This window comes from Lithohypha guttulata (assembly GCF_036872675.1).
Source record: "Lithohypha guttulata strain CCFEE 5908 chromosome Unknown scaffold_5, whole genome shotgun sequence".
In the NCBI taxonomy this organism is placed as follows: domain Eukaryota; kingdom Fungi; phylum Ascomycota; class Eurotiomycetes; order Chaetothyriales; family Trichomeriaceae; genus Lithohypha; species Lithohypha guttulata.
The window spans coordinates 565,977-588,879 of record NW_027042754.1 but is presented as its reverse complement, the minus strand read 5'-3'; the positions used below and the strand labels follow the sequence as shown (position 1 = coordinate 588,879).

At 49.2% G+C, this 22,903-nt stretch overlaps 7 protein-coding genes across 7 annotated transcripts; 2 read left to right on the top strand and 5 right to left on the bottom strand.

The window, feature by feature from the left end:
* Window positions 1-1,306: 1,306 nt before the first annotated feature.
* Window positions 1,307-5,227, bottom strand: RAD50 (DNA repair protein rad50; the record flags this gene model as incomplete). The annotated part of the gene is made up of 1 exon (XM_064900993.1): window positions 1,307-5,227. One exon carries the CDS (start codon window positions 5,225-5,227, stop codon window positions 1,307-1,309), a length of 3,921 nt encoding a protein of 1,306 aa, XP_064752069.1.
* Window positions 5,228-6,017: 790 nt separating this feature from the next.
* On the top strand, window positions 6,018-7,577 carry wc2 (white collar 2 type of transcription factor; the record flags this gene model as incomplete). The annotated part of the gene is made up of 1 exon (XM_064900992.1): window positions 6,018-7,577. The coding sequence occupies one exon, from the start codon at window positions 6,018-6,020 to the stop codon at window positions 7,575-7,577; it is 1,560 nt and encodes a 519-aa protein (XP_064752068.1).
* Window positions 7,578-9,095: 1,518 nt separating this feature from the next.
* Window positions 9,096-11,249, bottom strand: LTR64_006662 (uncharacterized protein; the record flags this gene model as incomplete). The annotated part of the gene is made up of 1 exon (XM_064900991.1): window positions 9,096-11,249. The coding sequence occupies one exon, from the start codon at window positions 11,247-11,249 to the stop codon at window positions 9,096-9,098; it is 2,154 nt and encodes a 717-aa protein (XP_064752067.1).
* An 890-nt stretch (window positions 11,250-12,139) lies between these two features.
* On the bottom strand, window positions 12,140-14,272 carry LTR64_006661 (uncharacterized protein; the record flags this gene model as incomplete). The annotated part of the gene is made up of 1 exon (XM_064900990.1): window positions 12,140-14,272. One exon carries the CDS (start codon window positions 14,270-14,272, stop codon window positions 12,140-12,142), a length of 2,133 nt encoding a protein of 710 aa, XP_064752066.1.
* Window positions 14,273-15,830: 1,558 nt separating this feature from the next.
* Window positions 15,831-17,353, top strand: LTR64_006660 (uncharacterized protein; the record flags this gene model as incomplete). Its single annotated transcript, XM_064900989.1, has 2 exons — window positions 15,831-15,846; window positions 15,903-17,353. The coding sequence occupies 2 exons, from the start codon at window positions 15,831-15,833 to the stop codon at window positions 17,351-17,353; spliced, it is 1,467 nt and encodes a 488-aa protein (XP_064752065.1).
* A 2,102-nt stretch (window positions 17,354-19,455) lies between these two features.
* Window positions 19,456-21,030, bottom strand: LTR64_006659 (uncharacterized protein; the record flags this gene model as incomplete). Its single annotated transcript, XM_064900988.1, has 1 exon — window positions 19,456-21,030. The coding sequence occupies one exon, from the start codon at window positions 21,028-21,030 to the stop codon at window positions 19,456-19,458; it is 1,575 nt and encodes a 524-aa protein (XP_064752064.1).
* Window positions 21,031-21,765: 735 nt separating this feature from the next.
* On the bottom strand, window positions 21,766-22,824 carry LTR64_006658 (uncharacterized protein; the record flags this gene model as incomplete). The annotated part of the gene is made up of 1 exon (XM_064900987.1): window positions 21,766-22,824. One exon carries the CDS (start codon window positions 22,822-22,824, stop codon window positions 21,766-21,768), a length of 1,059 nt encoding a protein of 352 aa, XP_064752063.1.
* Between the last annotated feature and the right edge of the window lie 79 nt (window positions 22,825-22,903).

Below are 22,903 nucleotides of genomic sequence, written 5' to 3'. Positions count from 1 at the left end.
GCGAACTGCGAAGAAAGTCCCAGCGAGGAAGGTAATGTTGTACAGCGGAACATCAAGCGCGGAGTGGTGCGCATGTTGTGCCCTGGCATTAGCGGAAATTTACAACCCTCCAGTCAACGCACAGGAGATGGTGGAGATGACTGTTTGTCAAGAGTTCTACTTCACCAAGTTGAATGACACAAGGTTGACCTGAAAGAGCATTCCACGTGTCTTGTCGAAAGGTGTACAACCTGCTGCTGAGCAATGGGAGCACCAAAGTCGGTTCCGAGGACGTCGTGAGATCAAGCACGCGTGGCACCAATATGGCAAATGTTTGGTCCAACACAAGATGTGGTCGAGCCCGCGGCTTGGAATCGAAGCTACCATCGTACGGGAGTTTCCACTGGGAAGGAGGAAGCTCGAACTCGCCTCACATTGATTGGAAGCTGACCTCCAAATTGCATGAGCTGTCACGTTGATCAGCCACTTTCGTCACAAAATCTTTAGCTCTACTCACCATCAACTCCAAAGCTGCTGATCGCGTACTCTCGCCAGCTGAAATTACTTTGACTGGCAGCTGACCAAATACTTTACAACAAAAAGCACATACGATGGGTTTCTGTCGCGTTGCGGGTGACGGTCATTGCGGCACCAGATGAGGTGATACTGGCAAGAACTTCCGTCAACTAAATGCTCCTCGGTCTAAGGAAATCAAACCGTGAAAATTGTGTCAACGTGAGCAGCTTGTCGCGAACACCTCCAGATCAAGTAGGCTCACTCGCTTCACCATCAATGTCCAGCTCTTGTATACTTGCCATATCATACTGGTTGAGCTTGTCTGCCAACTGTCTACTGAGAAGTGATGCTGGCCTTCCATAGTACCACACTTCCCGCTGCCTATCGTGTATGGATCCTGATCTTGGCCAGATCGCCCTGCGAAAACATTGACATAATGAGTGAGCTTGTTGCCCTCACTATCGCACTTGCTAGTTAGCGGAGATTGGGCCTCGTGAGCAAAGCGGTCATATGGACGAGATCATGACGTGCTTATGTTTAGGCGCATGCAGTTTTGGAGAGAGCAACACCAAGTGCATCAGAAGAACAGCTTTATGGGGGTATGGATCGTGTAACGAACATTGAACATTCGTCTCTGAGTACATCAGTATACATTATTTGCAGAAACAATCTACGCATTACAATACTATATACTTGATGGTTTACGCCGCCCGCTTGAACGCTGATATAAGCTCGATTAGGTTAGAGCCGACTGAATCCCAGCCCTCTCGTTGGTGTCGTTTGCAATGCTTCTCGACCAGCACCGTCAGGTTTACTTTCGCATAATTCGCAATATGCTCTGTTTTTCGATGACAGAGTTGTCGTGCTCGTCTCTCCTGACTATATAATAGTTGTCAATGAAGTCCTGAGCATTCAGTAACTCCAGAAATCGCTCGTCATGGGTGATAATGATGAGCTGGAAGTTCTTCTGATGTCGTCGTGACTCAATGATTCGATGTAGAGAAAGTGCTAGCGCTTCGATGTTTTTCTCGTCCAGATTTGTAGTTGGTTCGTCCAAAGCAATCACACCACAGTCTTTTGAGAAACATTCTGCAAGCGCAAGTCGAATAATTATGCTAGCAAGCACTTTTTGCCCTGCACTGCATCTGCCACGCATATCAAGTTCCACATCACGCTTCAGCATCACGACACGATAATGGTGTGTTCGGCTACTGGTTTTGACCTCGAGATCAGACTTGATATAGATTGTGTCAACGTCGGTACCCATATAGGTATTCCGCCAGAGCTCGTCCATGATAGCATTGACTTGATCCATCTTGAGCGAGTGGTATTTCGTAACAGCCTGATCTAATGCTGTGCTGTATTTGCCAATGTCTTCGACTGCGAGCTTTGTCGACTCAACCTTAACATGTGCTTGCCTATACCTCAAGGCAGCATCTTTGAGATCAGTGTCGTACTCCGCAAGCAGTTCTTTGAGCTGCAAGTCTTTGGTCTTTGACTCCCCAACAACGCCCTGCAGCTGAGCAGCACAAGCATGGCGATCCCTGGTCAACTGCTCGGACTCACGCTTGAGCTGGTCCTGGTCATGCTCCGCGTTGGTCGACTCAAGGGTTTCAATCTCACCTTGCAACCATTTCAGATCTCTACACAGCTCTCTGTAGCGCAGGTTGTCTGCATAGCGGCGTCTTGTATTGTCACTATCCCTGAGCTGCTCGTCAACTTGCGAAATCTCTTTTGTAAGCTGTTTCTGAGCTGCTTCGTCTCGCGCAATTTCTTGTCGAATGTGCCCGATTTCACGCACGATGCGGGAGAGTTTCGATTCACTGCCACCTTGGACGTATGTCTGTATCTGGTCGTTCACTAACTGTAGTGCACTAACCGTCTCATCTAAGCCTCTGGCGTCCTGGTTCATATCTCGAAGACGAGCATTGGCACGTTGATCGACATCGTCGCGTTTCGCGTTGGCCGCGTCAATCTGCGGACCAATGTTCTCCAGTTCTGTGTCGATTGTTCCAATGATTTCTCGCTGCTTTTGGTTCATATCCTTGAACTCTTGAACTCGATCTAGGAGTCCGGTTTTGCGGTCAAGTTGTCGGGATACAGTCTCAAGCTCGCTTCTCATTTCTCGTAGTTCCAATTCCTGGGCATAGGTCTCTGATCGCGCTGTATCCTGCTCTTTGGTCATCCTGGAAACATTTCTTTTCGTCTCATACACTTTGCCATTTATGGTAGTGATCTCTTCTTGAATGTCTTCCAGTGTTCTGATATCGCCGTGCTGTGATTGCTTCGCTGTTAGTTCATCGACTTTGGCGTTCAAAGATTTGATGTCTTGCTCAATCTTCGTAATGGACGCGACGGTCGTCGAAAGGCTCTCTATTTCATTCTGGGCTTCTTCCTTTGCCTCGACCGTCCTATCATGCTTCTCCAACAAGGCCATTGACCTCTCATGGTCTTGGTTGAGCTTCGCAATGTCAGTGTCCATAGTGGGAATCTCTTCTTTGGTCACTCGTTTCCAGTTCTCGTAGCTCGCACCTGCATCGACGATGCGTTTGTGATCGGCCGTAGCCTCTTGCAACTCCTCGTCAGCCGCCTCAGCTGATGCCCTTGCGACCAGAGTCTGGACTTTTCTCTTGAATACATTGAGGCGAGGATCGTCCGGGCCTTTGAAGGGCCTCTCACACAGCCGGCAGGCGTGCTTCGATTCAGCAATCTCGAGAACCCTGCCGAACCAGGTCACCAGACCCCCATATTCTTTCATGTTTTCCGTGGCTGTTTCGAGACGAAGCTCTGCTGCACTGGATGTCTCCTCATAGTCAGCAATATCACCATCAATGGCATCCTTGACAATTTTCTCGTATTGCTGTGCCTGACGCTTTCGAGCGCCCAGTTCGTCTCGGAGGCTGCGCTGCTTGTACTGAATCTGCTCAGCTTCGCGTAAGATGTTGTCTCTTTCACGTTTTGCCGATGCAACTTCTTTCACAGCATTCGACAAGATACCTTGGAACTTGGTGTTGAGGTTTGTAGGGTCCCAACCAGAGCCTACCAGAGTATTGATTTTATCGCTATGGACTTCTAGCAGTGTTCGCAGGCCGCGTTGTTGCTCTCTAATCTCTTGCTTGACGTGGGATAATTGTGCAACTTCTCCAGCACGCTTGGTACTCTGCAGCAATTCAGCATTCAAACGATTCAGCTCTTCATCGAACCTCGAGAGTTCTTGGTTTGCTTGCTTTATCTTCGCGGGATAGTCCATGGAGTTGAGGCTCTGGCGAGTGCTCAGTAGTCGGGCTTGCAAATCTTCCATACGCGATTCGATAGCGGCCTTACTGCCTTCGTTGACTTGAATATTATCGACATCCGATTGTCGCTGGGCAGCTTGTCGACTGTTCTCAGCCATTTGACGATTCGCGGATGTTCGATTGTCTTTGAGGACATTTTGTCGTTCTGTCAACTTGTTCAGCGTAGTGGTTGCTTCACGTTTTTGCTGATCAGCTTCAGCACGAGCCTGTTCAAGCTTTGTAGTACGGTCTTTCGCCAACTTCTTGATTTTGAACAAGAAATCTTCGACCCTGTCGTCGTCGCTCAGGTCGTCATAGCCCCGAAGCTGATGTTTTGCTGCACTTTCTCTGATCTGATTCTTTCGTCGCTCAAGTTGACGATTATGCTCAACCTTTTCTTGCTGGTATTGACCTTGTTCAGTCAGCTTAATATCCAATTTCTCTTTCAGCTGTGCCAGATTCTCCTTATATTCCAGCCATTGATCTCCTTTCGTTTGCTTGGTTTCCTCATACCCTGCTAGCGTAGCGTTGAACTGAGCCAGTGCATTTTCCAACCATTCGTCGCTTTCCCCAATTTCTTTGAGATGCACTTTGAGGTCTGCAACCATTTTTTCCTTGTTATCCCGATCCATACGATGAGCTTCGAGAACTGCGACCTTTTGACCAACTTGTTCGGCTTGCTTCCATTTCTCAGCTGCCCCAGTTGAAGCAGAATCGAATCGATTCTGCCAATCACGAGCTTGCTCTCGCAGATCTTCTATTTCCTTATGCAGTTGCTTGCAACGCTGTCTCACTCGGTTAGCTCGGTCTCTGTCCTTCTTTGCCGACTCTGCCAGTGCTTCTTGACGTCCAAGATCGTTTTTGTGCTTCTTGCGAATATCCACCAATTCTTTAACTGCTTTTGTATACTTTCCAGCTTCGAAAATTTCATCGAATTTCTTCTTTAGGGTACCGGATTCTGCAAGCGGCCATTGACTGTCCTCCTGATGACAGAAGATGACGTTATCAAGCAGTGAGGTTGATACTCCGAGATACAGAGGTACCTGCTCATCCAGCTCTGCGACACGGGTCGACAGTGCTGTCTTCTGTCCATGGCGCTCTATTAGCAGAGTGGCTTCCTTGGTTTTCTGACTACGGCTCTGCTTTTTGAGCTGAAGTTCTAGGTTGCGTGTCACCACGAGTTTCGTTCCATTGGCAGCATGAAATAGCAGCTTCACTTGAGCCAATACACTCTTTTCACCTTGTAGGCCTGGATCGTGGATCCACGCTCCTTTCAGACCTGCGCCAGGAGGCAAAGCACCTGTAGTGATAAAGCGAAGACATTCGATAATAGTAGTTTTGCCAGAGCCATTGGTTCCAGCGACGATGGTCAATGGTGGCTCAAACTTAATGGTCTCGCCTTCAGTCGTAGGAAAAGCACGAACGCCAAGAATCATCATTCTATCGATGGAAGACATCGTGGAAGCTTGGCCTGCGGCGCAGGACTCGTATTTCAGGATTAGTCCTTCATCACAACAAGGAGTGTGAGCGAAATCGAAAAATGGTGGAGAGATATCTCCTTCTCGCAAGGAGAGCAAGTTTGAGCGCACTGACGAAGTATTGATGCCAAAAGCATGTCTGGTACGATGTAAGTGCGACCGCGACAGACTAGGCAGACAAATCCACGCGCTCTCACGTGCCGTCCGCGTCTCTTCGCGACTTGCCAAGCCTCTGTCCCCTGCTCCATCGCGAGTTGAATGTCGTTGCCGCTTGCATCATCTACTTCATGATGAGATACCAGCAACCACCCTCACTCCGCAATGCAAGAGAGAAGAGTTCTATATCTGCCGTGTCAAGCCCTATTTCTTAGCATGTGGAGCAGCAATTGTGGTGATGAAGGCTCTTTGTATTGCGAACGGCCGATTGACGGCAATTTCCGTGTGCCTCGCGGTTGAGGCTCTCATCTCGATCCATGGTTCCTTCCGCGAAAGAGTCAAGAAGCACAATCGATCGAACGATTGTTCTCGCTTGTTAGCAGCTTGATGTGAGCTAGTCGTCGCACAACTTTATCGGTAAACGGTGTCATTCGTCGCGACAGGTGTCTGCCCTATCACGTCTCACGCTCTACCACAAACGGCTCTCCTGCAGGCTTCATGCATCAATAAGCGAATTCCCCGAGCACGAGACCTTGCAAGGAGGATCACCATCCTTAGCAGGGTTGCGCATTGCGCGTTGTCAGAGCCTCAAGTGAGCGGTCCATTCGGCAATATGGACCCCTACCAAGGAGATCCATCCATGATGGATATGTCGGATTCCAATGCCAATATGTTCAGTACGAGTTTGATGGACTCGAGTCAACTTGACATGAAACCCTACGTCGACGATATTCAAATGGACATGGGCGACCTGTCTGCTATTCCATACAACTCGATCGAGCCAATGTCCGGCACAATGGCTGAATCCGAACATATGATCATGAACAATGGAATGGGGGTCTCGGGTACAGGAGCGGGAGCAGGACCTCTTCCTACTGGCTTCGGAGCACAACCTGGCATAGGAAGTACCCTTACAGAATTCACTAAACGGCGAAATTGGTCACAGCGAGTCATCGAGGAGATTAAAGACCTCCTCTTTGTCTTAACCCCTGATGCGCGCTTCCTCTACCTCAGCCCTTCGAGCCGGTATCTGACGGGTTATGATTCCGCTGACCTAACAGGGAAATTCATCCACGAGTTTCTACATCCAGATGATAGCTCTTTATTTCTCCGTGAATTCAATGAATCCATTGCAACCTCTCATCGCCTACGAATGTTCCTTCGCTTTCGTCGTAGCGAAGGAGAATGGACTATCTTCGAATGTCACGGCCACCCACATCTCACAAATGACGTCTCTCATCTTGAAATGACTGGAGGACCTCGCAATAACGCAGGCTTCTGTGCGGGTTTCTTCATGATAGTACGTCCTTACCCAACGAAGAATGCTATGCTCCTAGATAGCTTTCTGGAGCACAAACTCGAGAACGAACGGCTACAGGCACGCATAAGTACTCTTCGTCGTGAAGAGGCCGACGACGCAGAAGCGCAGAATCGACGCTATCACAAGAAGATGAATGGTGCTGACAGCATGACAGCCTCAGGAATTGATACCAGCGTCACAGGATTCGGTGCTGGCGGCGAGTCTCCGAGCCTGTCAGATAGACAATCGATCGACTTTGGCTCGATGCCACCACCTGCCAAGCCTACAGTGTCCAACATGGCACTGACTCGTGAAGCACTGGATGAAGCGAACGCTTTCGCACGACCAGATAGTATCAATGACAAAATGGCACGTTACGAAGGCAGCAGTCATGTCGATTCGATCGAAATGCTGACCGGCCTGCACTATCGCGAAGGGGAACGGGCTCACGGCATATCGACAGGTGGCACGTCCCCAGCACTTATTCGTGGAGATGCAGGCATCGATATTCCTATCGAGAAAGCCGACCTGCGTGGAGGCACGTATATGGATAAGAAGCCTAAGAAGGTCAGGTCGGCCGACGAATACGTATGCACTGACTGTGGGACATTGGACAGTCCTGAATGGAGAAAAGGTCCGAACGGTCCGAAGACATTGTGCAATGCCTGCGGATTGCGATGGGCTAAGAAGGAGAAAAAGCGTACTGGCAGCATGAGTGGCCCGATCGGGTCCAGTGGTAACATGTCTCTAACACCAAATAATGGGGGCGGTGGCTCTGGACAGAATAGTGGTTCTAACACTGTGATGGCTCCAGGTGGCAATACACCGAGTATGCTAACAGGTCGTGCGAACGATGATTTCACAGAGCACTGAGCGCCCACTTACGTTACGCGTTGACCACGACAATGGCAACGTCCTTCTCGAGGCTCGTCTGTGAACTTCTATGAGCCACGGTATGGGCTCCAGGAAACCGCATCTTGCTGTAAAGAGGCCTTGCGGATCGTACCGCCTGTCACTTGTCTCATGGATACACCGTGCGCAAAGCTACTAGACAAGAGCCGAATGACAGCCACAGTTTACAGCAAGTAACTACGAATCGTACTGTGCTGCGATGGGTCAGACACCAACCAAGAAACTTTGAACCTCGGTGCAGTGACAACACAAGCGTCATATCGAAGAGCACGAGTTTCCATTCTCTATCGTCCGAGCCGCATGTACCAGAATCACTCTGTAAATTGACAAGTACGTCGCGACTACCTGGCTCGAATACTCAGAACAGATACGAGAAATTTCTCTACAGGCGACACCAGGCACACATCATGGCAGCCTGTTCTGGCATCTGGTTCAGCATGTCGCAGACAGAGATAGACCAGAGTCCAAGACATATCAATCGGCAGCCCCAAACCTGGTCCAATGGTGAGGACAGGCCATATAACAGCCAGGACTACAGCCAATTGCGATCTACCACCAACGTTTCCTTCGACATTTTATCGCATTCGTTCCGGGCGATATTTTCTCGGATGTGAACGTTGTCACACCTTCCTCTTTCACTCATAGGCAGCTGGTTTCTCAGGAGACAACCCTAAGTACAAGATCCAAGCATGAGTTACAGGTGGCAGGGCCCTGGAATGATGCCTATGGTGAAACGGGAAGGTGTGACGAGGTTCACATTCAAAATTACATCGCGCCTGTCGTCCTCAAATCCTTGCCACGCGGGAAATTTCACGGCAACAAATTCTATCTACAAGGAAGGAGAGACTGTACCATCGACTCTGTTTATCTACTGGCAGCATACAGATGTGCCGCGAATTGCAAGGTCGTGGCCAAGCATGAGCCATATATAGAGGTGTATAGTTCAGTGTTGCCTAAAAAAGTTCACGAATGTCATGTGGCAGTAAAACGCTATGCTTTGAGATTTAGCGGAGGTTGAGCAAGTAGTGTAGATGCCACTAGCGAGAGAGAGAGAGAGAGAGAGAGAGGAGTATATAGATGGCTCTCCATGGTTCTAGCTATTCAGTCGGAAAGTGCTTAGACAGGGCATTGGATGTACATTGAGATATTGGCGGGAAAGAGAGCAGATATTAGCAGGATAGCAGGATATCATCGAGATTGGATTTTAGGATTTAGCTATTGTGTTCTTGCACAAAATCTTGAACAGCAGGCGTGGTAAATACTTCTTCCAACAACGGGTCTCCTTTTATATCCTTCGCAAGTGATGCCTGTGTCCACATTTCTTCAGACATCTTCATGAAATAGACCCTGATGGCCTATGACTGTGAGAACCATATCAGCTCAGCTCTTAACCATATGCCATTCGTCCTTCTCTGCCCATCGAGATCACAAGTAACCCAAGTATCGTACACTTCGCCATCCAGAGAAAGTCACTCTACCTTATGACTTTTGCACTTGCGCCTTCAGCTTGCGCACCTCCTTTTCAAGTCTCTCGATATCGTGCTGCTTCTGCATAACAGTAAGGCTCAACTGTAATTCCATCTCAGACATGTTGTTTGCATCTCTCCTACCACTTTTGTCCCTCTCCTGAGGTTCATCATCAATAGCTACCCCTACGACGCTGTTCTGAGACAATTTGCTAATCAGCTCGGCGGCGGACTTGATGACGACGACTGGATCGTCCGCGTGGTATGTCTTTGCATCATCGATCAGACCGTGCTCTATTGCCATTTCAGCATCCACATCTTGCCAGACCGCAGTTGTAAGCTTTCCTTTGGTCATCTTCTTCATTTCGGACCGCTGTTTCTTCTCGATGATATTGGTGATCTTGAGAGTTTCGGCTGCAGCCAAAGTCTGCAAGGTAGTATTGATGATAGTCTGGGGTATCAATGGCTTGAGGGAGGTGAGAAGCGCCACGTCGACGTCAGACCGATCTGTAAACCCCTTCTTCTGAGTATACGAGCTTGAATTTGTATCTTGGTCTGGCAGTCTTGTATGATTGCAGGCCCGGTCACCATCGACATTTCTCTCAGGCTCGTGAGGGCTATCCTTTCGCGCTTTGACTTGCTTCGTCTTGTCAGCAGAATTCGCCTCTCTCTTCGATAGCGCACTTGTTATTTTCTGCTTCTTCAAGGTCCCTGTAGTGGTCTGATTCGGAGTCGCACCAGAGTCCTGGCTGGCTCGCTTGCGTTTTTTGGCCTTTTGATAGGGAGTCGTTCCGCCTTCTTCAGAATTTGAGGCGTGCTGATTGATGGCACCAGCTTCACAGCTGGATTCGTCTTGGTCATTAGGCTCGACACAACTTTCGTCGTTATCACATCCCGGAGGCTTTGACTCCAATCTGTAGCCACGTTGACGCTCTATATCGTCTAGCAGGTCGGCCTGCTTTCTTGCTTCGGCAAGCACGACGTCCCAGTTGCCTTGCTGCTTCGAGTTCTTTTTGCTTTTCCTCTTCGAACTGGAACTTTTGCTGGGCTTCTTGTTCGATTCAGACTGGCGAGTGGGTCGAGATTTATCTTTCTCGACCTCTTGATCAGACTCAGTGTCTCTACCAGGATCGGAGACATTGCTCGAGAATGTTTGGTGAGGCCGAATTTTCAGATGGTCTGTTGCTAACCTTTCTCCATAAGTCCTTGCAATACGATCAAAGCTGGCCTGGCGGTCTTTCTGTGTGAATTTATCTGAAGGTGTGACAACACTCGCTTGCTGGGGCACGGGAATCATGACTGCATCAGCAGGCTGTAACGCAGACTGTTTGGGTCTCGAATCCTGCCCAGGAGAGGAGGCAGGTGGAGGCGCATCACTTCGTTCTTTCCTCAGTTTTGGACCTTGTCTATTCACTAGCTCTTGGGAAGTGACCTGCGGGAGGACTGAGTCTGCTGGCTTGCCATCAGGTCGGACTGTCTCTGCTGCTGGTGTAGCACTTTCAGAATTAGAGATGGATCGCGCGTTGAAGACGTTCTTCGTTCGAGGCTCACGTGCATTGTTGGTCGTCCTCTTGTGAGATGCTACTGCGTCTTTCAGCCTCGCTTTAGCTGTACTTGAGAGATAAACCGGGGTAGGTGAAACCTGTGGAGTCGTTCCTGCTTCGTTCTTAGTAGCAGGCTTGCCATTGCCACTTTTGTCTCGCGGAAGAAGAGGAGTGCGTCTGATGCTGTGGCCAGCGGACTTGTCGGGCTTCGATCCTGTATGATCGGGCTTGATCTCCTCGTTAGCTTGCTTGACCATATCAGTCGAAGACATCGGGTTCACTGAACTCTGCTTAGCAGAATCGTACTTGGTGGTATCGCTATTCGGGGCCTGACTCTTGTCGTCGCTAGTTGAGCTGGAGATCTTTTGTGGTGTGCCCTTGTTTGGACACTTCTCATGGCTGTCCCTCGGTACAATATTCTGCTCTCCGGATTTTGTAGAGGCTTCATGCACAGCAACATCGCTGGCAGTATGGTTGACAGCTCTTTTTGGTTCGCTTGAGGGTGTCGGCTGTGATTTCGACGTTGATCGAACTTTTACATCTGGCCATCTGGAGAGATGGTTTGGTAAATGTATCGGTGTGCCACTCCATTTAGATGGCCGGTCCTTTCTAGACTTGGCCATTACAGGAACTCGTGCCTAGGCTTGTATGAACTAAAAGGTTGTCGCAAATGGAAGGGGGACTGTGCGCCTAGTCAATCTCGAATTGTCGGGTAGACTTCAAAATTTTCACCAGTGTTCGTATCGTGAAGGTGTCGTTTACGTACACCGCGACAACTTGTACTTAAGATACAAGAAATCAGACGGTTGGTGGAACTGTTTCAAAGCATAGTGAGGGAAGCAACGACCAGGTCAGTAGTTAAAGTTCGCTTGTCGGGTCGTCAGTCCTGCTTAGGGTGATGGAATAAGAGTCTGCTTACCTTTCACTCGTGCGGCACGACACTTCACTCGAACCGCCGAAGACGTCCACAAGATCAGGTCGTTATCTAAACTGAGTGATAGTGCAAGTTCCGAGAGCAAATTTTTGGCAGTGAAACAGAAATGTTAGCTCTCAACATGAAACAGAAGTGACGGACATGGATTACAGATGAGCAGGAAGAGCGTCTGCCCGCTTCGCAATACTCAGGTTGTTTGTCGCGAGGAGCGACCGGTTGTTTAATATCAAGGTCTTGATCTTCTGCAGGCAAGAGAATATGACAGGAAGTCGTAAGTGCGAGTCGTGAATTTACGATGATGCAAAATATCCTATCAAGCCATCTCTAGCAGTTCCTGTCTGGCCTGAACGCCACACTCGAATGTCCAGCATCATTTGTATGAGAAAACCCCGATATGACATCCCTGCTGATGTTTCGTTTCGTTTAGAGTATGCTCATTCATAAAAAAAGAGAACAGAAAATGTGGCTTTTAGGTATCGTTACTGCAATGTCAAGCCCAAAGGTATTGAGACTTGACGCCGTACACATGTATGTGCCAACCATTGACCGCCTCTCTCCTTGTATCGAGTAATGCTATCATCACGTTTGCCCGGCCTTTTCAAGTTTGTCCCAGTCCTTCCAGATGTTGTTCTTCATTTCCTTTAGTCTCAAATGCATCTTCCACACCTTATCGAGATCTGCATCGTCACGCTCCTGAGCCGGGAGCTTATGCAGCTTATCATGTAAAGTCTTGTACTTGTTGTAGAATTGCTGAAAGACCTTAGTGTCTTCAACCAGTTTGTCCTTCGTTTTGCTCTTTTCAGGCTCGGAAGAGCTGTCGGAGTCGGAAGTAGTTCTCTTAATAGGCGGTCGATCACGATCTTCATTCTCCAATGACTTTGGCAGACTATTGAAACGTTCTGGATCGTTCTTGCCGTTCGTGAGGGTTTTCTTTTTCGCTGGTGGTAGTTCTTGATCGTTTTCGGACTTCCTCTTGACGCCATTGATATGCTTCTCAGGCCTGTTTGCCTTGATAGTAGAAGGTGAGTAAGCTTCCCGTGTTTTCTGAGATGATTGCGTGGTAGAGGGTGGCGACGATGGGGCAGACGAAAGGCTAGTACCCTTACTGCTTGTACTTGTGCTATCAATGTCTCGAGAGTTGGTAGGGGGTGATGAACCTAGCGGCGACGGCTTCGCAGGCGAGCTACCATTTCGGGCGCGTGAAACGTTATACGGGTGTGCTTCGAGAGATTTGGATGGCTTTTCGGGCTTGGTTAAATCTGCTGATTGAACTGTGTCCTTGCCTCCACGAGTCCTGACCATGGCTGAAGAAGGTATTCGACCACGCTCGTGGTCACTAGTACTGTGGTTGGACAATCCTGGTATATGGCTTTTGTGTGAGGTGCTTTTAACAAGAGGTGAAGAGGACTTAGTGATATGTTTTGTGATCGGCTGTTTCGACTCCTGCCTTTTAGTAGTGGTAAGTGGCGTTGCACCTGCCTCTTCGTCCGAATCTTCGATCTTTTCCGATGATTTGTACTTCACTTCTTGCCTACTTGCACTGACCCCTACCTTGCTTATCACTTTTGCGACTGAAGTTTCCTTGCCAAAATTCTTGAGAGACTTGACAAGTTTTTCAGCATTCGGCTTGCCCTTTGGGTGCACGTCGGTCACCTTCGCAATGGGAACCTTTCCTTTTTGGTTCGTACTGTCGGAAGTCGCGCTCTTCATGCTCCTACCCTCGGTGCTGCCCCCATCGGTAGATCTCTCAGTCAGTCGTGGTGTCAGATTGCCAGTCGTCAAAGGCTTGTCGAAATTGAGTCTACTCAAGAAGATTCCTTTGTTTCTGTCCTCTTTCGCTAGCAGCATCTGCCACAAATTATCGTTCTTGTCAATCCTCAGTCTATCATATGCAGAAACCGCATGATCGATCGCTGATTGGCGATCGTTCTGTGATTGGTATGGAAACTTCCATACATCCAGGTCACGGTATGCTCTGTCGCGAAGCTCTTTCTTCCCTGCCTTGCCATCTTGAGCCACCTTCACAAGCACTTGATCAAGGTCCGCTTTCTTCACTCTAAGCTTTTCAGCCAATTGTTTAGGTTCTTGAGCCTCTATTGCCAACAAGTGTATCATAGGTATCTTGATTGCCGCCTGTTTGACCTTCTCCTCCTTCGACTGTCCACCTGACAGAGGTGCAGACGTTGGTCCGACCCGGGGAGAAAATCCTGCACTAAGAAAGGGCGATGAAGGTCTGGATCCTGACAACATGCCGGCCAAAGCAGATGACCTGTGCTGAGGCACAAGAAGTCTGTTTTTGTGAGCATGGTCAGGTGTGCCGCTCCGGTCCTCTTGTGACTGTTTCAAGTTGTTCTTAAGCTTCTCCAACGCTTCGTCCATGCCAGAAGTTGCTTCTCTGGCTTGCTGTATCTCCAAGGTATGACTGAGCTTGCCTGAGAAGTACAAAGGTTTGCTGCCATTCAGCAGACCTGAAAACATCTCTTGAGAGTATTTGTCTGCAACGTTGTGCAGAAAGACTTGTTTCGTGCCAGCGATGAGCTTCGGGTTTCTACCTGTCCGGACTCGGGTCTCTCCGCCATCTTTTATATGCTTGACAATAAGATTGACTTCCTTGGCTGGGAGGTTGAGTCGAATGATCTGAGAATGTGCTTTCGGGTCTTGGGGTGCATGCTGGATCTGCAGTCCTGCAGCAGGAATATCGAACTTAGCCATGGCAGTCAAGGAAAGCCTTTACGGTGGCCGCACCGAGGACAAAAGTCTGCAATTCCCCTGTTGCATTCCCAAAACTTCAGCTGAGGTTGTTGTGGGAAGTAGTAAGGAAATGGCACAGTTGCACAGGTGACGTCTAGTGCTGATCCGAAGCTGAGGAAGAGGTAGCGTAAGTCTTTGTTACCGAATAAAGTGAGGTGACATTGTGTGGTGTTGCCTGATCCAGTATGCTGCTGAACACCATACCAAGATAGCTCAAACACACAACTCTGGTACGCTTGTCTGGCATTGAGAAACGAGACAACGAGGTGACGGATCGAGGCGAGGCAGGGCAGGGCGAGGCACATCAAGCAAGTGGGACGAACTGCACGCCAGATCCGCTTCGTGTTAGATACTGGAACGTCAAGTCAGGGCTCGATGCCGGATGGGTCATCATGGCGCGTGAACAAGCTTCTTGCATGGTTCGAATGAACAAATTGACTGTCATCCAGGTCACGTTCTGTATCCGCAGTCCCGGCACTCCAGGTATCGATGCACTCAAACGAGCCTTAGTTTTACCTGGAATGGCTTAGGCTTCCCTGCCAGAGCCCATTCCCCAGCGCTCAGCACTGCTTACAAACGTAATTGATGCCTTTTTCCAGTCCTTGGGCAGGTGGACTGACAACAGGCAACGGAACAACTCATTCGATCATACGAGTATTCCGCCAGATGAGAAACACAACACTCTACCATTTCGTTGCGAACCTGTATCATCTGAGAACGGAATTGAAATACAGATGTCACATCTTTCGGCACTATTTACGTGGATTTCACGAAGCCAAATCTGAAGCGGAATGACTGGCTGGCTAAATGAGGCCCATCGCTTCAGATCGGGTGTGTGCTTTCTTCCCGTTGAGCTAATTACCAAGGGCCCACTGCAAACTCCGAGGATCAAAGGAACCATTTCCTTTTCCGAATGAGCTTGCAAAGAAGTTCTTTGTTTGTCTATAGCTTAAGCTGTGCAGAGTACACCGCAAGGATCTTGCCAGCAAATTGACCAAGCTTCCTGTGCCATATCAGGAACACACCACAGCGAAAGTTTGGGATCAAAACCTGGTGGCGGGGTGAAATAAATATCCATACAGGCAATTAGTGCCAATCTACAACGGACGCATTCCAACTTGGAGTGAGCGATAATTATACTTTGATCTGAAGCACTGCTTGCTAGACAATGAACTTCTGCGTATGTGTGAGTGTCTTTATATTGATGTCCTACTCAGACTCTAGGTGCTTGTGGAATTCAAGCGAAAGACCCAAGGACTACTTACCAATTGTACGTTAATAAGATGGGAGCTTGTTGCCTGTCATTGGCCTGGAGCAGCTAAACGATCTAGCGCTGATAAAGGTGCACGATCGATTTAGACTTGCATTACCCACGTTCTTTGACCGCGTCGTGAACGCATAACTTTCGCGATAATACACTTCCGCTCCAAATTGACAGCAGCGATTCAATGAGGAGAGTCGACCGAATTCACATTCTGATGAAATCATGTTAGTGTTGTAAAGGCTTCCTTCACCTAAAATGTCCTTCGGAACGTGTAGGTCTTCGAACACTTATTCAACTTTGTGGCTGTGCGCTAATACGTACTTTCAGATGACTCCGTCCTGGAGTCTTGCGCAGCGACAGGCGACATCGACTTACAAGCGTGGCCATCTGTACTATCACCTCTGATCGAACGTCTGAACCATATTGCGCACAATGAGTTTCCTATACCACGACCATACCCTATCCTAAACCCAGTACTACCGTCACAGCGATCTGTCGATCAAGATCGCTTCGCTGAGAACTCACACATACCACCAGCAAATACACCTAATACACCAAGAACGTTGCCACCAGTACCACCCTTTGCAGGTAGTCCAGCATCGAGCGTAGTGCCTGACTCCCAACCTCCATCTGTAGAGTCAAAAGAAGGAAGAAATGAAGAGGTGCAACTGCCCGTCGAGGTTCTCCAGCTGCTCGAGCAAAGCCTGAAGACCTTGCGCACATCTTTCAGTGAGGTACCTCCTCATACAATACAGCGTCTCAGCGAACTAGCCTTGCACCCAACCAGGCACTATCGCACTCTTCCTGCTTGGCTTCGTGCACTAGATCGTGTGGTCAGTGTGTCGAGTGGTGCAGACATCTTCCCACTCAGCGACGTACCCCCCAACATAGGCGTAAGCAATGGAATTCTACATGGACCAATATCTGCAGAAGGATTATCAATACCTGGTTCTTCAAACGACACTCGCAATGGCTACGATAGAGACTCTCTCGGCTCGGACGAGAGTCTAGGTGGAGCTCTATTGACACCGATCCCCTGGCTGAAAGACATCGACTCGAGTTCAGGCACAGATTCTAGCACTCTCGACTCTAGCTCGAAGGTCGAATCATGGCAAGACCAGTCCCCAGAAGAAGAGATGCTGCCAGTGAGCGAAGATATCACACCCACCGCAGATGCGGCACAAGCTATTGCAGCAGTGGCACAAGAGCAACTGGAAGAAGGACTGATACCAGAACGAGCAGGTGGAGCGGTCACTCAGGGTGAGCTGATAAGAATGGAGCAAGAAGCTGGTGTAGTTCCTGTACCACATGAGGACATCGGTCGTATTGGTGACGAAGGCATAGAGATCGACGAGCAAGGTGAACATATGCCACATGCTACAGGTCCAGATCTAATTGGAACGATCGACATGGGCAAGGTAGGTGGTGAAGAACGTCAGGTCCGCATTTCTAGCCCGCCAGAGGAGAAGGCAGGCAGTACCGGTATACCCAAACATGATCCTAACGATGCACAAGGGGTCTTGAGTGGCGGCGCTCCTGCGAAGAAGGAACAAGATAACACGACTAGTGAACCTGCATCTAGTGACGATTTCGTTAGAGTTGAGAAAGAAGACACGAAGACCAACACCAACAACATGGTCTCGTCAGGAAGTGACAGTGACGGCGATATTGTGCTTGTTGATGCTGATGGAGCTACCGCAGATGCTGAGCGGGAAGAGAGAGCGGATGAGAATGGCATAAACGTTGGTGCTGACGCTGCTGACAGTTCGACCCAATAGCAATGGGGGTTGTGCAGACGATTTGGTTTCGGAAGTGCACAACTATATACAGCATAGATATCTACTGCTTGCTATGTGACACAAGGTTGAAGAGCACACTGCACCAGAGCGATATGATCGCACTGGCATACGCTATTTCAGTACTTGACAGTGTTGGCTGAGAAGGACGCATTGTAGAGAAATTGGATGCACCTCGACAATCGACAGTTATGGCAGTGGCGGATAAGCATGAACCTCGTCCCACCTGCCCAATGAAATGATAATTAGGCATCACTCACCCAGGGGATCCTGCCTACCGTGACGCCTAGAGATGTGCCTTCGCAGCCTGTGAAAATGGTAAGGCTTCAACCTATACTTATTGCAACGTGTTCCGCGGCGATGGCTGTCCAATTCATGCAGATGTGAGCGACAATGTCTTGGTTGAAACCAATAGTAAAGCAAGTGTGACCTAATTGCCTTCACGATCCTCCCGGTGTAAACGATGGGTCTCGACGCACTACCTCCAGAACTTCAGTACCGGATAATAGCTCATGGTACCGCCGCTAATGCTCTGACTTTGTCCTGTGTTAACAAGCGCTTTCAGCGTATATGTACCGATCCACTGGTATACCTTGATATCGTCAGACACGGCAACGGACAACCAGCGACAACACAGCAGTGCCCAGACATAGACGAATTTTCCTGGTGGGAGAGTGAAGAGCATGACTGGCACACCGCTGCCCGTTGGGCTCTTGCTGATATGAAAGCACAGGAGGCCTTGTCTAGCGATACATCACTGTCAGATGGACTGCCGTTGTCGAGTTTGTACTGGCTGCCAGAGTTGTTGGTCCAGAACCATAGGCAAGCACGCTCGTCGTTCCTTCGACCTGGAGTTACGTCCTGGCCGTTCAAAACAACCATTAACGCGGAAACTCTTACGAGAGCTGTGTGGCACGGTACTTACCACTGTCTGTGTCTGGATGATCCTGAGCTGGAAGCCCTAGGCCCACACACAGCACAAAGTCCAAGTACGCCATTGTGCTTTCACTCGACTGTCTTCTTCGACCAGCTTCGGCGACTAATTCCGCGACTTCGCTACGATCCATGCCAGCCACGAATTCTGTTGACCAGAGGTGTACAATATGTTCTACAAGCAGGAGAAACGTCCGCTGATCGTCGTGAGGTCGAACAATTTTCTTGTCTTGCGCTGGGCACATTCATGATAGCAATTCTTCATCACTCTTTGCGGAGGAGGATGGCGCTGGCCCAGGTGCACGGTATATCACCAGGTGGGAACCTCAACCCACCTAGCGCTCTCAACATGCCTTTCAAGGAACTACACACCAACACAAGCCCTCCATTCGCGGATCGGATGAGCCACAAGACTATCCCACGAATCGAATCTTTAACCTGCTTCATAAGATCCCATCTGCCTGTTATGACATCGTCCAACTTCCTCGCAGAAGGCACCTGGGTAGGCTACTACTGCTACGTCCTCCATATGCAAACCGTCCAGTGGGACGCGATGATGGACCGTATCCAGTTCCAAGTCACCGCCGACTACCCAGACCACTGTACCGTGAGCACGCGCGACAGGGGCGTAGATAGTTGCGGCTCATTCATCATTTTCGGGACGGTCCTCAAGAGTACTGGGCTGGTGCACATGACGAAGCAATATGACAATGGCACGGTCTGGGCGTGGCATGGTATTATGACTTCTTACGGGATAGTCGGGTCGTGGGGAGATGAACGCTTTGGTGGGTGGTTTTGGTTATGGAAGAAGGAGTGGCCTGCGATTGAGGTTGTGTCTTAGGCACTGCGTGTATTAGCTAAAGCATCACCGCTGCCTTCTTCCTGGAAACCTTGATCGTTTGTTACCGTTACTATGCAGTAACCAGGTGAAGTAGTGGATAGACTTACGCACCTAGGTTCTGTTATGGGATATCTGGGTAATTTTGACCAACCTCGAATAAATCTGAGTTACTTCGAGCGACTTTAAGTAACTCTCAGTAGTCCACGACAACCTACAACAATTCACAGCAACTTACAGGAAATATTCTGAAGAATAATAGCTCTTGTTTCTATATCAAAGAACAAAACCATATATACCTTCCACTTCTCACTCAGCGCCGCCCACCAAAACCTCGCCCATCAAAGAGCTTCGACGACCGCGACCTCTCCCAGCCAGAACTGCTAACCCGTGGCCGTTCATAACGGCCAGTCTTTCCCTTCTTGACACTATCACCAGGACGATCATCCGAGTACAGGCTGCTCACACTGCTCGCGGTGCCTTTTCGACCCAACGTAGCTCCTCTAGTGCTAGGCGCAGAGATGGTGCTGCTGTCGTCGAAGGACATGTAAGTATACTCAGACGGTGCGGAGGGGCCGATGGGATTAAGGTAAGAATCCACACTGCTTCGATAGACGCCCTCTAGCTCAGACTGTGACATGTTAGCAGTGTTCAAGTCTCTGTGAGAGGAATGTGATTTCTTACTTCCAGAACGGTGGGAAGTGTTGGACCTCCTGGTTGCCACGTCGACTTCAGTGGCCAGTCCTTTTCTGTAGATGCTTGGTTCTCTGGGCTTTGGGTTTGGGTTTGTGGACGTAGTGTGATTTCGTATTTCAACTCGGTCGCCGCTTGTTCGGACTGGCCAGACGGTTGCCTGAGAATTTCGTCCACTGTCTTTGGCAACAGCGGATCGTGGGCTTCGCAGGTCTGCTGGACTGGTTTCTGCAGCTTCCAGGACAGCGAGCGCTGCTTCTCTTCCCAAGCGGACTTGTTCCTCATTCCGGATCGAGTTGACCGAGTATCTGCTTTCACGGTAAGCTGGAGTTTTCTTGGGCCTTTCCGGGTGTGGGTTGGTGTTACCTCGTGCAGTAGTGGGTGTCCTATCTAGTCTATCTCCCTTCGCAGCCTTGCGTTCTTGAGTATAGGCTGGTCGTGTGTGATTAGACAGTTTATTCGCGGTCAAATCTGTTGTCAAGAGAATCGACGCCCGCTGGCTTTGCCGCAAAGCAGCATATGAATCGATGATGTCGTTCTCGGCGTCGTGGAGAGTGTTTTGAAATTCTTCCTCCTCGAGACCTTTGACATATTGCTTGTATTCTCTCGAACTAGAGTGCTGAGTTTCAAGATTGCGACGTTGAGCTCGGCGTATGCGATGGTGCTCAAGTTTGATCTCCTCACGCTTTTCGTAGAGCTCTTCAGCTTGTCCAGTAATGAAACTGTCTTGGAGTATTCTCCTGTCGTGACCTTCGTCCAGAGCGTATCGACCTCGCCAAAGCTCAATCCATGCATCGACTAGTCTCAATAGTCGTAGTCGATTGGGATGCTTCGCATGCGACTCCAAAGTTATGCGACTCTTAATCAAGCACTTCAGAGCGCACAAAGTGTTGATGTTTGATCCGACACGTGCGAGTATACAGGCCTTGCAGCCATCTGCTTGATAGGTGACGTCCATTAGAGGTATAGAACGCTCAAACCCATAGAAGACGAAGTCGCCAAAGGCCTCATCAACCTCTTTCTGGGTTAACCACATCCTATGAAGCCGACTCAGTGGTTTGACAACGTTATCCCACGGCCACGCGCCAACGTGTTCCTTGTTGCTCGATCGGAGAATCTCCATCCTCGCGCCTACCTCCAGAGATAGGAACTTGAACCATTGAAACACAAAATCGGCATTGAGTCCTCTGTGCATCTTGCAAAGAAATGTATGTTCTGATTGCTTAGGCAGGAGCAGTTTCCGAGTAAGTGAGTTCGGTCTAGAGAGTGGAAAATTCAATTTCGGAACGAGTGGTCGAATGCGATTGTAATAGCAGCTTTGGGCATCTTCGTTGTGGTAGCCGTCACCAATGTCGCCGAGAAATCGAAGTATGTCGCAAAATATCTTGATCTGATTGTCAGGCACGAGCTTGCGATCAGAGAGTACATGCCTGCAGTTCACCGAATCTGTTCTGGAGGGAGACATATCGTCAGATTTTGTGGTATTGTAGTATCGTATCGAAGCACTTACCAGCAGCGCTTACTTAATCTGTCCAGTTATATGTGTTAGATTCAGCAATGTCTGTTTCGACGACTGGAGGACTCTGGGAGGACTCTGGGAGGACTCTGGGAGGATGGCCATATATGTCTGAGACCCTCGAAAACAGATAAAGAGCGACGTTGAAGACTATGCATTGTCTCTCAACGACCAAGCCATTGACATCAAAGACAACCACTTTAGGAGTATGTACATGTCTTTGTTGAAAGTCACATGCATTGTCTCAGCCTTGTTGTGTTTGTTCGAGTGATTAGAGAGTAGCAGAGTAGTGTGGTAGGGGGAATCATCCAACAAGCGAGCTACAGACAAGGTGATGACGGTAGCTGCTGGAACGACAATTAAAAGGGTCAGAATGCTAGAATTGAATGCACTGTATCTCTCAACTGTTATGTGTCACAATTTCGAGCTAGTGCTGGCTGTCTTTGCAAGAGTTGCTTCTGCCTCTTTCCGATCAATGACTTGCACTTCTCTAGGACCCTCTTTGCTGAACTTCACGAGCACGAAGTGGCTTGTATCTCCCTTCAAACCACTTTCCGCCAATTCTGGTCCTTGTTTGTCGAGTGCTAGAATTTGTCTGCCATCTATCCATTTCGTGGGTCCAGGTACGGGAGAGATAAACTTATCTGTCCAAGGCACAGGACTCTTATCGGTAGTAATGAAAGTATTGAGGGCTTCTCTCCTGCTCATGCGCTCCTCCTCAGGAATGTCTCGACTTTCAGCTGGATCTTCTGGCTTGTCCAGGAATCTGGAGATGAGGTATAGCAGAATATACTGTGGAGGGAAGAGTATGATCTTTCCAGCATCTGCTTCGGCAATCCATTCGGCGGGTCGCTTCCACTCTGGAGCCATAGTCTCAACCTGGTCAGCTGTCGCCAGAAGATGTCGACGGCGCTCCGTGACAGGCACGAAATAGACATACATTTGTGTTGAAAACCTTTTCGGGACATTAGTAGGCGTAATCCAGTGTGTGAATGGTACCAAGGAATCGGTGTCAAGGACGGCAGTTGGTGATTGCTGCTTCAGCCACTCTTGCAGGGAGAGCTTGCCTCCATGTACATCATTACGACCAGCAAGTCGTGTCTCGGGATCTAGGGAGAGTAATGGCTGGTTTGGAGCAGATGATTCGCGTGCGAGAAGCACTCCTGATTCTTCGAATAGTTCTCGAATAGCTCCAGTTCGGTAAGCGATACTGTCCAAGTGTCGTGCTGGGTCAGTGTGAGCAGTGGGTAGAGGTCCATCAGCAGGGTCGAGGTTTCCGCCTGGAAAAACATGCGCACTAGGGAATGCAGATGAGGTCTTCTTGCGATGAAGTAACAGTACTTTGTTAGATTGAGAGACAACGATGACGCTTGCCGATGGAGATGGTGGAGGGGGTGGTTTCCCAGCTTTTGCTGAGTCTGTTGTCAATGGTTTGTTCCCCGTCGACCACGGTATGGACGGCTTAGAAGCCATGTTCGGCAAGCGAGTTTTCAGTGTGTTCCGTTCTCTTGATCTGATATGCGAACAAGTTGGACGATGATAAAACTGCTGC